A 15,668-nucleotide genomic window follows, 5' to 3' on the forward strand; every position below is an offset into this window, starting at 1 on the left:
ACTTCATTGGCTGTAAAATGCTTTGGGAGGTCCTGAGCTGTTGAAAGGCGCTATAGAAATGCAAGTCTTTCTCCTTGCTGGCACGGAGGATGTTTGAGGACTTGGTCAAAGACTGCCAGGGGCCGACTCTAGGAGAATGGGCAGTAGGCCAGGTACCCGTTACCATGAGCGGGCCAGGAGTCTTCAGGGGAGGGGTAGGCCGGGGGCAGCAGGGGTGAGAGACTGTCATCTTTTGAAGATAAAAACGACTGCTTGCTCTGTTGCCAGTCCTTCGATGACCGTTTGATCGCGTACCGTACCAGATCGAAGTGGCCGCTCAACAACGTGTCGCTGGGGCTACTGGAAGCAGAACTGAAAGCGCCCGACATCACGGCGGATATGTATGACCAGGGCACACAGGACGATGTGTACTGGCAGAGCTGGATGAAGGCTTTGATGAATGACCTGGACTATGAAGGTGAGCCAAGGGGACAGGAGAGCTCTGGGCCTACAGAGAACTTGTTGAAATTTTATCCTATTTAATTTATTTTCTTGCTGTTGGATGAGGTCTCGAGAATGCTCAGTGTTGCCCGAAAAGGCAATAACCTGCAGTGCATCTGATCGCTTAACCACTGGCCAAAGCTCAGTGGGATGGCCCGCTTGCCTCCAAGTCACAAAGTTGTGGGTTTGAACCCCAGCAAAAGTACTCCCCCAGTGCATGACTGAGGGTCAGCACTGAGGGAATGCCGCCCTGTCGGAGGGGCAGTACTGAGAAAATGCTGCACTTTCGGAGGGTCAGCACTGTGGAAGTGCCACAGTTTTTTGTTATTCATTCATGGGATGTGGGCGTTGTTGGCCAAGCCAGCATTTATTGCCCATCCCTAATTGCCCTTGAGAGTGTTGGAGGATCACTACTGAGGGAGTGCTGCACTGTTGGAGGGTCAGTACTGAGGGAGTGCTGCACTGTCGGACGGTCAGTACTGAGGGAGTGCTGCGTTGTCGGAGGGTCAGTACTGAGGGAGTGCTGCACTGTCGGAGGGTCAGTACTGAGGGAGTGCTGCGTTGTCGGAGGGTCAGTACTGAGGGAGTGCTGCGTTGTCGGAGGGTCAGTACTGAGGGACTGCTGCACTGTCGGAGGGTCAGTACTGAGGGAGCACTGCGTTGTTGGAGGGTCAGTACTGAGGGAGCACTGCGTTGTTGGAGGGTCAGTACTGAAGGAGTACTGCGTTGTTGGAGGGTCAGTACTGAGGGAGCGCCGCGCAGGTGGTGGGTCAGTACTGAGGCACCCTGTTGAATGTGCCATTTTTTGGATGAGGCTCTGTGAACACGGAATATGCAATTGACAACTGTCGATGTGGGGAGCGTGAAGATATAACGTGCACTGATAAATTTCTGACTTTTTCCTCCCTCCCCTCACCTCTTCCCTATCTCCCACCCCCATCCAGATGATGAGGATGATCCCGAGTATAATTTCCTAGAAGACCTCGATGAGCCGGATATGGAGGATTTTCGTAATGACCGAGCTGTGCAGATTACCAGTAGGTAGAAGCCGATACCTAGTGGGAGGATGAGGGCAGTAAATGGGGGAATTGGAGGTCAGGGCAGTAAATGGGGGAATTGGAGGTCAGGGCAGTAAATGGGGGAATTGGAGGGCAGGTGCAGTAAATGGGGGAATTGGGGGTCGGTGCAGTAAATGGAGAAATTGGGGGTCGGTGCAGTAAATGGAGAAATTGGGGGTCAGACAGTAAATGGAGAAATTGGGGGTCAGACAGTAAATGGAGAAATTGGGCGTCGGTGCAGTAAATGGGGGAATTGGAGGTCAGGGCAGTAAATTGGGAATTGGGGGGTCAGGGCAGTAAATTGGGAATTGGGGGTGGCAGTAAATGGGGGAATTGGTGGGGGTCAGACAGTAAATTGGGAATTGGGGGTCAGGGCAGTAAATGGAGAAATTGGGGGTCGGTGCAGTAAATGGGGGAATTGGGGGTCGCTGCAGTAAATGGGGGAATTGGGAGGGGCGGGGCAGTAAATGGGGGAATTGGAGGGCAGGCGCAGTAAATGGGGGAATTGGGGGTCAGGCAGTAAATGGGGGAATTGGGGGTTGGTGCAGTAAATGGGGAAATTGGGGGTCGGTGCAGTAAATGTAGGAATTGGGGGTCGCTGCAGTAAATGGGAGAATTGGGGGGGCGGGGCAGTAAATGGGGGAATTGGGGGCAGCGGGGCAGTAAATGGGGGAATTGGGAGGTCAGGGCAGTAAATGGGGAAATTGGAGGTCAGGGCAGTAAATGGGGAAATTGGGGTTCAGGCAGTAAATGGGGAAATTGGGGGTTGCTGCAGTAAATGGGGGAATTGGGGGGCAGGCGCAGTAAATGGGGGAATTGGGGGTGTGGGACAGTAAATGGGGGAATTGGGGCCGGGGCAGTAAATGTAGGAATTGGGGGTCGCTACAGTAAATGGGGGAATTGGGAGGGGCGGGGCAGTAAATGGGGGAATTGGGGGTCGGTGCAATAAGTGGGGGAATTGGGGGGCGGGCGGGTAGTAAATGGGGAAATTGGGGGGCGGGGCAGTAAATGGGGGAATTAGGGGTCAGTGCAGTAAATGGGGGGAATTGGGGCAGGGCAGTAAATGGGGGCATTGGGAGGCGGGGGCAGCAAATGGGGGAATTGGGGGTGTAGTAAATGGGGGAATTGGGGGGGTGGGGCAGTAAATGGGGGAATTGGGCGGGGCCGTAAATGGAGGAATTGGGGGTCGGTACAGTAAATGGAGGAATTGGGGGTCGGTACAGTAAGTGGGGGAATTGGGGGGGGAGGGTCAGTAAATGGGGTGGGGCAGTAAATGGGGGAATGGGGGTGGGGCAGTAAATTGGGGTATTGGGGGTCAGGGCAGTAAATGGGGGTATTGGGTGGGGCCGTAAATGGAGGAATTGGGGGTCGGTACAGTAAATGGAGGAATTGGGGGTCGGTACAGTAAGTGGGGGAATTGGGGGGAGGGTCAGTAAATGGGGGGGTGGGGCAGTAAATGGGGGAATGGGGGTGGGGCAGTAAATTGGGGTATTGGGGGTCGGGGCAGTAAATGGGGGTATTGGGGGTCAGTGCAGTAAATGGGGGGAATTGGGGGTGGGGCAGTAAGTGGGGGAATTGGGGGTCAGTGCAGTAAATGGGGGAATTGGGAGGCGGAGCAGTAAATGGGGGAATTGGGGGTCAGTGCAGTAATTTGGGGGATTTTGGGGGTCAGGGCAGTAAGTGGAATTGGGGGTCGGGGCAGTAAATGGAATTGGGGGTCGGGGCAGTAAATGGGGGAATTGGGAGGTGAAGCAGTAAATGGGGGAATTGGGAGGTGAAGCAGTAAATGGGTGATTTGGGGGTCAGTGCAGTAATTTGGGGAATTTTGGGGGGCGGGGCAGTAAATGGGGGAATTGCGGGGTGGGACAGTAAATGGGAGAGTTGGGGGCGGGGCAGTAAATAGGGGAGTTGGGGGCGGTGCAGTAAATGGGGGCGTAGGGGGCGGGGCAGTAAATGGGGGAGTTGGTGGGCGGGGCAGTAAATGGGGGAGTTGGGCGGGGAAGTTGGTGGGCGGGGCAGTAAATGGGGGAGTTGGGATCCGGGCAGTAAATGGGGGAGTTTGGGGCGGGGCAGTAAATGTGGGAGTTGGGAGGCGGGGCAGTAAATGGGGGAGTTGGGAGGCGGGGCAATAAATGGGGGAGTTGGTGGGCGGGGCAGTAAATGGGAGAGTTGGTGGGCGGGGCAGTAAATGGGGGAGTTGGTGGGCGGGGAAGTTGGTGGGCGGGGCAGTAAATGGGGGAGTTGGGGTCCGGGCAGTAAATGGGGGAGTTTGGGGTGGGGCAGTAAATGGGGGTGTTGGGGGCGGGGCAGTAAATGGGGGAGTTGGGAGGCGGGGCAGTAAATGGGGGTGTTGGGGGCGGGGCAGTAAATGGGGGAGTTGGGAGGCGGGGCAGTAAATGGGGGAGTTGGGAGGCGGGGCAGTAAATGGGGGAGTTGGTGGGCGGGGCAGTAAATGGGGGGGTTGGTGGGCGGGGCAGTAAATGGGGGAGTTGGGGGCAGGGCCGTAAATGGGGGAGTTGGTGGGCGGGGCCGTAAATGGGGGTGTTGGGGGGCGGGGCCGTGAATGGGGGTGTTGGGGGGCGGGGCCGTAAATGGGGGAGTTGGGGGCGGGGCAGTAAATGGGGGAATTGGGAGGCGGGGCAGTAAATGGGGGAATTGGGAGGCGGGGCAGTAAATGGGGGAGTTGGGGGCGGGGCAGTAAATGGGGGAGTTGGGGGCGGGGCAGTAAATGGGGGAGTTGGGGGCGGGGCAGTAAATGGGGGAGTTGGGGGCGGGGCAGTAAATGGGGGAGTTGGGGGCGGGGCAGTAAATGGGGGAATTTGGGGTCTGGGTAGGAAATGGGGGGCGGGGCAGTAAATGGAGTTGGGGGCGGGGCAGTAAATGGGGGAATTTGGGGTCTGGGTAGTAAATGGGGGAGTTGGTGGGTGGGGCAGTAAATGGGGGAGTTGGGAGGCGGGGGCAGTAAATGGGGAAATTGGGAGGTGAAGCAGTAAATGGGGGAATTTGGGGTCTGGGTAGTAAATGGGGGGGCGAGGCAGTAAATGGGGGAATTGGGAGGCGGAGCAGTAAATTGAGGAGTTGGGAGGCGGAGCAGTAAATGGGGGAATTTGGGGTCTGGGTAGTAAATGGGGGTGTTGGGAGGCAGGTTAGTAAATGGGGGAGGGGCAGTAAATGGGGGCGTAGGGGGCGGGGCAGTAAATGGAGTTGGGGGCGGGCAGTAAATGGGAGAGTTGGTGGGCGGGGCAGTAAATGGGGGTGTTGGTGGGCGAGGCAGTAAATGGGGGTGTTGGGGGTGGGGCAGTAAATGGGGGTGTTGGGGGCGGGGCAGTAAATGGGGGAGTTAGGGGTGGGGCAGTAATTGGGGGAGTTGGGGGCGGGGCAGTAATTGGGAGAGTTGGGGGCGGGGCAGTAAATGGGGCGTTGGGGGCGGGGCAGTAAATGGGGGAGTTAGGTGGGCGGGGCAATAAATGGGGGAATTGGGAGGCGAGGCAGTAAATGGGGGAGTTGGGGGTGGGGTAGTAAATGGGGGGCGGGGGCAGTAAATGGGGAAATTGGGAGGTGAAGCAGTAAATGGGGGAATTTGGGGTCTGGGTAGTAAATGGGGGAATTGGGAGGCGGAGCAGTAAATTGAGGAGTTGGGAGGCGGAGCAGTAAATGGGGGAATTTGGGGTCTGGGTAGTTAATGGGGGTGTTGGGAGGCAGGGTAGTAAATGGGGGAGTTGGGGGCGGGGCAGTAAATGGGGGAGTTGGGAGGCGGAGCAGTAAATTGGGGAGTTGGGGGCGGGGCAGTAAATGGGGGAGTTGGGGGCGGGGCAGAAAATGGGGGAATTGCGAGGGTTGGGGCAGTAAATGGGGGAATTGGGAGGCGGAGCAGTAAATTGGGGAGTTGGGAGGCGGAGCAGTAAATGGGGGAATTTGGGGTCTGGGTAGTAAATGGTGGTGTTGGGAGGCAGGGTAGTAAATGGGGGTGTTCGGGGCGGGGTAGTAAATGGGGGTGTTGGGAGAGCAGCTTCACCCCCCCGCCCCCCACCCCCCCAACCTCTGCGATAACTGTGAACAGGTATAATCAGTCTCTTTCATTGGAACTGGTAGACCAGTTGGGTTGGGTGGATGGGGGACTGACTGTCAAGGGAAGTGGGAAGGGGAGACTCTATTGTTATAAAAACAATAATGCTGTAAATACTCAGCAGGTCTGGCAGCATCTGTGGAGAGAGAAGCAGAGTTAATGTTTCAGGTCAGTGACCTTTCATCAGAACTGACTCTTTTGTTCATCTTCCTGTCTCCCCCCAGAAAAGGAGGTGAATGAGCTGATGGAGGAGTTGTTCGAGACGGTAAGTTTTGAAATCTGTTTTCCCCTCTGATTTTCTTTCCCCTCTGATTTTCTTTCCCCTCTGATTTTCTTTCCCCTCTGATTTTCTTTCCCCTCTAAAGGCACCAAGTCTCACAGGCATCTGCGTCTCGACCCCTTCCCCTGAGTACTGAACCCACCTGGCATCAGTACCACCTAAGGCAGTGCATTAACCCTGGTGCTGTCTTCTGAGGTTACTGCTGGGTCCAAGCAGAGATTGATATACTGCTTCGTATCAGAGTGCAGTTCATCAGAGTTACTGCTGACAGGGATCATTGGCTCCTCTGCCACGAGGACATTGAGTTACTGTATTAATCTGTGTACGTGTCCACTGAAGCCATTTCTAAGCTCCTCAGGATCTTGTGTTAATCTCACTTCCTGCTTCACGTCGTTGCAGGTGTTTGCATTCGCAATTGCCCACCCTTTTTCCACTTCAGCATGAGGTGAATTTTCCACTCCCGTCAGCAACATCTCCTTCAACATCATCTCCAAGTTCCCTTCCAGGTCACACATCATCTCGACTTGGACATATATCGGCTGCTCCTTCATCGGCACTGGGTCAAAATCCTGGAGCTCCTTGTCTTATCAGCGCTGTGGGATGTACCTACGCCACATGGACTGCAGCGGCTCAAGAAGGCGGCTCACCGCCAGGGATGGGAAACAAATGCCAGCCTTGCTAGCGCCGCCCAGATCGCAAAGAATCATTTAGCGTGAAGCAGTGGGTAAAATGATGCAAACTGTCCTGAGGAGTAGGCTGGAGGAATAAAAGAGAAAGCTTACATTTATACAGTGTCTTGGGATGTGCCAAAGCTTTTAGTGAGCAGCAGCAGCAGTCACGCGGTGGGTTTAGAAGGTTCCCCTAGTATAGGTAGGTGGTAGGGAAATATAGGAACAGGTGGGGATGTGGTAGGAATATGGGATTAGTGCAGGATTAGTATAAATGGGTGGTTGATGGTCGGCACAGTCTCGGTGGGCCGAAGGGCCTGTTTCAGTGCTGTATCTCTAAAACTAAAATGATTTAAAAATAAAATGACCTTTAATATGAGTTCCTGAACTTTGTCCCAGCTTGTAAATTTAAAAAAAACCTTGCTTTCATCAGCTGAGCAAGAGAAATGTGATTGTAACTAAACCTATTGCTTTTTCCTGGGTTGCGGACTGTCCGTGCTCCTCCTCTGGGGGTTCTGATGTTCTTGTTATCTTTCTCTCTAGTTTCAGGATGAGATGGGTGTCCCAGATGTAGAGGAGGAAGGAGGAGACGATGATGTCCAGGAACAGCTTCACAACACATTTAATACCCCTCAGGCAATACGGTAAGAAAGAAGGGTTTCTCTTAATAACTCTCAACTTTGGAGCACGCTGTGTCTGACCACGTGCAAAATATGATGTGTGAGAACTTCGTCCTCTTCACCCTTCCTCTCCCTTTCTCTGGGGTGCTGGTTGGTTGCTGTACCTGGCTCAACTGACCACTACTCCCTGGGTGAGACTATCTGTGTGTTGGACGTGAGCACGGACTGACTGTCACAGTCCAACATAGAACAGCTGCAACACAGGAGGAGACCATTTGACCCCCTCGGGTCTGTGCTGGCTGTCTGCAAGAGCAGTTCAGCTTGTCCCACTCCCATGCCTTTTCCCCATCACCCTGCATTTTTTCTTCTTCAGGTGCTTGCCCAATTCCTTTTTGAAAGGCACAATTGAACCTGCCTCCACCACCCTCTCGGGCAGTGCATTCCAGATCCTAACCACTCGCGTTTAAAAATGTTTTCTCAAGTTGCTTTTGGTTCTTTTAAATTGGTGTCCTCTGGTTGTCGATCCCTCTGCCAAAGGGAAAGAGCTTCTCCATATCTGCTCTGTCCAGACCCCTCATGATTGTGAACTATCGAATCTCCTCTCAACTTTCTCTCCTCTGATAACAGCCCCAGTTTCTCCAATCTGTCCTCATAAACTGAAGTCCCCCCTCATCCCCGAAACCATTCATGTAAATCTTTTCTGCCTTCACATTCTTCCTAGAGGGAGGTGCCCAGAATTGTACACAATACTCCAGTTGAGATCAAACCCTCAAATGTTCATAACTTCCTCGCTTTTGTACTCTGTGCCCCTATTTATAAAGCCCAGGATCCTGTATGCCGCCTGAATCACTTTCTCAACCTGCTTTGCAACCTTTGTGCACATATGCCCCCAGATCCCTCTGCTCCTGCACGCCCTTTAGAATTGTAACCTTTATTTTATATTGTCTCTCTGCATTCTTGCTACCAAAATGTATCACCTCACACTTCTGTGCATTAAATTTCATTTGCCTCGTGTCCGCCCATTCTACCTGCCTGTCTATGACCTCCTGAAGTCTGTCACTATCCTCCTTGTAGTTCACAATACTTGCAAGTTTTGTGTCATCTGCAAATTTTGAACACTGCATCATCGTGTCAGCTGGTTTAAGTCCTAGATAACTCTACACATTGATAGCATCACCTTGTCCTGACAAGGTGCCCAACCTGAGTGTCTGTGCCTCAGCAAGCTAACTGACCAGGAATTAGTGGGGATGAGCTGAGTGACGACAGTCCACAATCTCCATGTGTCAAAAATAACCTGGCGTCTGAAAAAGACTTGATCAAAGACACGGTAGGGTCATACATTCCCTCCTGCCTTGTGGAGTCAATGAGTTGGACTGAAAGGCTGTAATTTAATCAGTGTTTTTTTGAAGGATGCTCTCCTAAGTACAACAGGGTAGGATTAAAACACTTTGCAGTATCTTAACAGGCTTGTGTTGTGCAGCGGAGGCTGCCGACGAACAAACTGTGCACAAGTCTGGTGTTTGTGTCACATGTACGACCACACATATCGCACTCTTCACCTCCACCTCACCGCTTCTAGCTGAGGTCCGTCTTCCTCGAATGCCAACAGCTGCCTCTCCAGTTGCACAATCGTGTGACTGTTCATGGACGGTGAGCCTGGACGATGGCTGTCGAGTAGCTGTTGGACCAGAAGGGGCATCACACCCAAGCCATTCCCCTCTCCCAACAGCCACCAATATTTCACTAAAAGTGCTCGAGGCGCTGTACAGTCGGCTGGTGGGGGGGGTGGGGGCAGGGAGTGGGGTTGGTCATTGATCGAGAAATAGTGAAACTGAGGAACTTACAGCTGGAGGGTGTGTCCCTCATCCATGCCTTTTGTTACATCCAGACTCCAACTATTTCAATGCTCTCCTCACTCTCTATAAACTCATCCAAACATCTGCTGCCTGTATTCTAACTTGCACCACGTCCTGTTCACCCATCACCCCTCGTGCTCGCAATCTGGCAACACCTCAATTTTTAAAATGCTCATTCAAATGCCTCCATATCTTCACGCGCCCCCCCCATCTCTGTGACTTCCTGCAGCCCTGCAACCTCCCCCCCCTGCAAAATCTCTGCACTCCTCTGATTCTGGCCTTTTGCGCGGCTCTGATTCCCATCTCTCCACCGTTGGCAGCTGTGCCTTCAGCTGCCTGGACCCTAAGCTCTGCGATTCACTCCATAAACCTCTCCGCCTCTCTCTCTCTCTCTCTCTCTCCTTTTAAGACGCTGCTGAAAACTGACCTCTTTGACCGAGCTTTTGGTCACCTGTCCCTAATATCTCCTTGTGCGGCTCAGTGTCAGATTTTATTCGCTATTGACGCCTTGGGGATGTTTCACTACAGATATACTTGCCTTTGAGGGTGTGCAGAGAAGGTTTGCCAGATGGATTCCTGGGATGAGAGGGTTGTCCTCTAAGGAGAGATCGACAAGAATGGGTGTATATTCTTGGGAGTTTAGAAGAACAGGAGGTGATCTCATTGAAACGTACAAGATCCTGAGAGGGCTTGACAGGGTAGATGCTGAGATGCTGTTTCCGCTGGCTGGAGAGTCTTAGAACGAGGGGCCATACTTTCAGGATAAGGGCAGATGAGGATACATTTCTTCACTCAGAGGCTTGTGAAGCTTCGGAATTCTCGACCCCAGAGATGCTCACTAGTTGAGGATATCCAAGACAGAGATCCAATAGATTTTAAAACACCGAGGGAATCCAGGGATAATGGGGTTGAGGTAGTTCAGCCATGGTCGATAGAGAAGGACTGGCTCAGGCTGTATGGTCTACTCCTGCTCCCATTTCCCATGTTGAATGTGATGTATAAATACAAGTTATCATTGAGAGGCATTGGGCAATGGAATGAAAATTGAGATTCCATGGGCTTTGAGACGCTGATAGTAAGCCTCTATTTCGTTTTGATTTGTTTCACCTCCTCCTTTAAGGGACAGTGCAGCCCCAGCTCCAGCTGCTATTGTTTGGGAGAGGAGGCAGAGAAAATACTCGTACACTTCTGTGCACAGTCTGAGCAGTTCAAAGGGCGATGGCCGCAGACATCACAGACCATACGAGTGACAGAGCTTGTTCAGCCCAAAGGGACTTCTGTAAGGTTGTTGCATTTATATTAATCCTTACCCTGCTGAATAATGTAGGCCAAATTTAAATGGGAACTTTGAAAGCTCTCTGTCTCTCCCTCGGCCAGCCTCTCCCCCTTTCTCTGTCTGTGGCTGTGTTCTGGTCCCGCACTCTGTCCCAGTCTCTCACTTTGTGCACATGCTCACACACGTTCTCCCTTTTTTGTGCTTTGTCTCTGTTTCTCTCTCTTTCCCTCCCCCCGCCCCATGCACTCTCGCCCTTTCTCAAATTCTGCACTCCATCTGTTCACTGCAGAGTTAGCCCATTCAGGCCCGACATGAGGTTCAGGAGCTCGCCTTCCCTTTTGAAGTGCTTTGTGTTTTTAATAGCTGCCCTGAATGTGACCGCCTGCTTAACTTGACTGTTTTTCTTGTTGACAGATGTGCTCAGTGTGCCCATCAATTAGACTGTCCCCCTGTGCAGAGCCCTGTGGCTGTTAACTGAGCGAGGCTATGTGAGCAGAGTGTACAGTCACGCTGCTGCCTAGAGTTGCTCGTGTCCCAGATCTGCTAATGTCTGCTGATTCCATCTGCTTTCCCCAGACTTTCCTTGTGATCTCATTGGAAACATCCCACTTTTCACAACCGAGCCAAGCTCGCTCACTATTGCGCCATGCTTCTGACAGTAGGCGATACAAGTCTTCATTATAAACTTCTTTTAATCCCACATTTTCCCCTCTCAGTCTTTCTGGGATAAGGGGGTGCCCACTGGTACTCCGCCCAGTGGACCATTCTTTAGCTGTGAGGCCTGCCGGTGAATGTTGGGCGGGTGGTCCCACCTTGATCTCTGGCCCTGCTCAATATCTGCGCGATTTCAGCAGTGGGGTTGATGAGTAACATCGGGGGGTTATCACCCTGGATGATCAGCTGTTTTCCCTAGCCCAGAGGCAGTCAGACTGACTGTAGGGCCTGAACCTCTGCTCACTTGTCACAGATCATGGATAGAATCTGGGATCCTCTGATCTGTGCAGCTGATTCGCAATAGGAGCAGTTCACCCATCACTCTTTCTACTTGCTGACCGACATTGGCTCACAGTCTGACAACACCCCCATTTTTCAAATTCTCATCTTTGATTTCAAATCCCTCCATGGTCTCCCACCCTCCCTATCACTGTAACCTCCTCCATCCCTACACTGCTCCCTATCACTGTAACCTCCTCCATCCCTACACCCCTCCCTATCACTGTAACCTCCTCCATCATTACACTCCTCCCTTTCACTGTAACCTCCTCCATCCCTACACTCCTCCCTATCACTGTAACCTCCTCCATCCCTGCACTCCTCCCTATCACTGTAACCTCCTCCATCCCTACACTCCTCCCATTCACTGTAACCTCCTCCATCCCTGCACCCCTCCCTATCACTGTAACCTCCTCCATCCCTGCACTCCTCCCTATCACTGTAACCTCCTCCATCCCTACACCCCTCCCTATCTCTGTGACCTCCTCCATCCCTACACCCCTCCCTATCACTGTAACCTCCTCCATCCCTACACTCCTCCCATTCACTGTAACCTCCTCCATCCCTACACCCCTCCCTATCACTGTAACCTCCTCCATCATTACACTCCTCCCTATCACTGTAACCTTTTTCCATCCCTACACCCCTCCCTATCTCTGTAACCTCCTCCAGTCCCTACACCCCTCCATATCACTGTAACCTCCTCCATCCCTACACCCCTCCCTATCACTGTAACCTCCTCCATCCCTACACTCCTCCCTATCACTGTAACCTCCTCCATCCCTACACCCCTCCCTATCTCTGTAACCTCCTCCAGTCCCTACATCCCTCCCTATCACTGTAACCTCCTCCATCCCTACACCCCTCCCTATCACTGTAACCTCCTCCATCCCTACACCCCTCCCTATCACTGTACCCTCCTCCATCCCTACACTCCTCCCTATCACTGTAACCTCCTCCATCCCTACACCCCTCCCTATCACTGTAACCTCCTCCATCCCTACACCCCTCCCTATCACTGTAACCTCCTCCATCCCTACACCCCTCCCTATCACTGTAACCTCCTCCATCCCTACACTCCTCCCTATCTCTGTAACCCCCTCCATCCCTACACTCCTCCCTATCACTGTAACCTCCTCCATCCCTACACCCCTCCCTATCACTGTAACCTCCTCCATCCCTACACCCCTCCCTATCTCTGTAACCTCCTCCAGTCCCTACACCCCTCCCCATCTCTGTAACCTCCTCCAGTCCCTACACCCCTCCCCATCTCTGTAACCTGCTCCAGTCCCTACACCCCTCCCCATCTCTGTAACCTCCTCCAGTCCCTACAACCCACCCCATCTCTGTAACCACCTCCAGCCCCTACACCCCTCCCCATCTCTGTAACCTCCTCCATCCCTACACCCCTCCCTATCTCTGTAACCTCCTCCAGTCCCTACACCCCTCCCTATCTCTGTAACCTCCTCCAGTCCCTACACCCCTCCCCATCTCTGTAACCTCCTCCAGTCCCTACACCCCTCCCCATCTCTGTAACCTCCTCCAGTCCCTACAACCCTCCCCATCTCTGTAACCTTCTCCAGTCCCTACAACCCTCCCTATCACTGTAACCTCCTCCAGTCCCTACACCCCTCCCCATCTCTGTAACCTCCTCCAGTCCCTACAACCCTCCCTCTCTCTGTAACCTCCTCCAGCCCCTACACCCCTCCCTATCTCTGTAACCTCCTCCAGTCCCTACAACCCTCCCTCTCTCTGTAACCACCTCCAGCCCCTACACCCCTCCCTATCTGTGTAACCTCCTCCCACCCCTACACCCCTCCCTATCTGTGTAACCTCTTCCTGCCCCTACACCCCTCCCTATCTCTGTAACCTCCTCCAGTCCCTACACCCCTCCCTATCTCTGTAACCACCTCCAGCCCCTACACCCCTCCCTATCTGTGTAACCTCCTCCCACCCCTACAACCCTCCCTATCTGTGTAACCTCTTCCTGCCCCTACAACCCTCCCTATCTCTGTAACCTCTTCCCGCCCCAACAGCCCTCCCTATCTGTGTAACCTCCTCCCGCCCCTACAACCCTCCCTATCTGTGTAACCTCCTCCCACCCCTACAACCCTCCCTATCTGTGTAACCTCCTCCCGCCCCTACACCCCTCCCTATCTCTGTAACCTCTTCCCGCCCCTACAACCCTCCCTATCTCTGTAACCTCCTCCATCCCTACACTCCTCCCTATCTCTAACCTCCTCCAGCCCCGACACCCCTCCCCATCTCTCTAACCTCCTCCATCCCTACACCCCTCCCTATCTCTATCCTCCTCCAGCCCCGACACCCCTCCCTATCTCTGTAACTTTCTCCAATTCTGACCTCTGGATCTCTTCAGCTGCCTGGGAATTCCCTCCCTAAACCTCTCCATCTCTCTCTGCTCCTTTAAGACTTTCTGAGCTGTCCTGTCCTGATATCTCCTTATGTTGGCTCTTGGTGTCCAAGTTTTGGCTGATTGCTCCTGTGAAGCACCTTGGGAATTTTTACTACATTTAAGGGTGCTATATAAATGCAAGTTGGCTTCAAACATGACCTTGTGGGTTGTGAGGTGGGGAAAATGATGTGGTACTGAGACAGAAGGACGTGAGGGTTACATTCTTGCGTCTGTGCTCAGCTGGCTGGACTCAACCAAAGCAGCAGCAAGCGTGTAAGATGTGGTCTCTACCCCGGTTAGGTTTTCTGGGTGGTCTCTAACTAACCCCTCATGTTATCTCAGCTCTTGGATGCCTGTCTCCTGATATTGCTGAATATGTTGGTCCTTGCTGTGAGATCTAGGCAGTCTACTTGGTATAGGATGCTTGGGTGACCATCAGTAATTGTTTTCAGTTCCTGCATTTACCTGATGCCTCCGTGAGATATTGTTGGAGACTTTGAACAGGGTACAGCCTCAGTTTGAAATATCAAGCAAAATGATAATCCAGTGTTCTATTTACAGTAGACATGCTTCTAAACTGACTCCTTGTGTGGCAAAAGTAGGAATGACATTGCGGCTTTTGGGAACTGCACAAACTTATAGAGAGAGATGGCTTTAATTTTCCTTCTCTGACCACCCCCTGCCTTTGTTTCCGGTTGCTCCAGGTAAGTGCATTCTTTCCTGTTCCTCACCTTTCTATGCAGCTCCCCTCCCCCATCAGAGTGATGGGAAATAGGAAGTTTATTGCTGACAGTGATGTGCTGTCGTCCTCGCATGCAATGTGGGTTGTCGTTGTGTGCGACCCTCTCTTTTCCTGGTATAGGTTTGAGGAACCGCTGGCGAACATACTGAACGAGCAACACCGTACGGTGAAAGCCCAGATCGAGCAGCTGCGGCAACGGAAAGCGAAGCAGCAGGCCTCTGCCGCAGAGGCTAAACCCACCTCCAGGCGGAACCAGCAGCCCGACACCCTGTTCCTGGACCAGCGGCAGAAACTGCAGCTTCAGCAACAGATGCAACAGGTAAATCGGGAGCCCAGGCTCGGTTAACCCGACGTACTAAACGTTCTTTGTCCAGATCCAGGTACCTGCATCCTTTCGGTACCTCGGCTCATTCGCACTTCTTCCAGGTTTGAGCCAGAAGAGTGAATCAACTGTGGAGGGAGTCCTTTCCTCACCTGAAATCCATCACTGGGTAGTGATCAGGAGAGGGACACACTGACTGACTGCCCCTCCTGTTGCTATTACACCTGCCGTTTAGGTGAACTGTGCCAATTTCCCCAGTTTCTACCTTCACTGAAATCCGCTAACTCATCTGGGGTTCACCAGACTGGTTCCTGGGATGAGGGGGTTGTCTTATGAGGAGAGATTGAGTAGAATGGGCCGATATTCTCTGGGGTTTAGAAGAATGAAACATACTGGATTCTGAGAGAACTTGATAGGGTTAAGGACTGAGAGGATGTTTCCTCCGGGCTGGAGAGTCTAGAACGAGGCGACACAGTCTCAGGATAAGGGTTGGCCAATTCAGTCTGAGAGGAGGAGAAATTTCCTCACTCAGAGGGTGGTAATCTTTGGAATTCTTGGCCCCAGAGACCTGTGGATGCTCAGTTGGTGGGTAATATTCAAGATAAAGATCAATAGATTTTTGGACTCGAAGGGAATCGAGGAATCACAGAATAATACAGTGCAGAAGAGGCTCTTCGGCCCATCGAGTCTGCACCGATTAAAACACCTGACCTGTCTACTTAATCCCATTTGCCAGCAAATGTGGGGATCGGGTGGGTGGGAGAGTGGAGCCATGATTGTAATGAATGGCAGAGCAGGCTCGAGGGGCCGAATGGCCTCCCCCTGCTCCCTATTCCTTTTGTTTTTTTGTTCCTGCAAATGGGGCAGTCTTGGATAGCGGGTGGGAGGTTAGGG

General features: G+C 52.7%; 1 protein-coding gene across 4 annotated transcripts in view; it reads left to right on the top strand.

Moving 5' to 3' along the window:
• LOC137356962 (GON-4-like protein) overlaps positions 1–15,668 on the top strand; it is an 81,805-nt gene that overhangs the window by 18,543 nt on the left and 47,594 nt on the right. For all 4 annotated transcript variants that reach the window (XM_068022856.1, XM_068022859.1, XM_068022857.1 and 1 more), the window contains exons 11-15: positions 268–457; positions 1,425–1,517; positions 5,829–5,869; positions 7,096–7,196; positions 14,573–14,771. In XM_068022856.1, the coding sequence (XP_067878957.1) occupies positions 268–457; positions 1,425–1,517; positions 5,829–5,869; positions 7,096–7,196; positions 14,573–14,771 (624 nt within the window). The remainder of the gene's footprint in view (positions 1–267; positions 458–1,424; positions 1,518–5,828; positions 5,870–7,095; positions 7,197–14,572; positions 14,772–15,668) is intronic.

Source organism: Heterodontus francisci, chromosome 46 (genome assembly GCF_036365525.1).
Source record: "Heterodontus francisci isolate sHetFra1 chromosome 46, sHetFra1.hap1, whole genome shotgun sequence".
NCBI lineage: Eukaryota > Metazoa > Chordata > Chondrichthyes > Heterodontiformes > Heterodontidae > Heterodontus > Heterodontus francisci.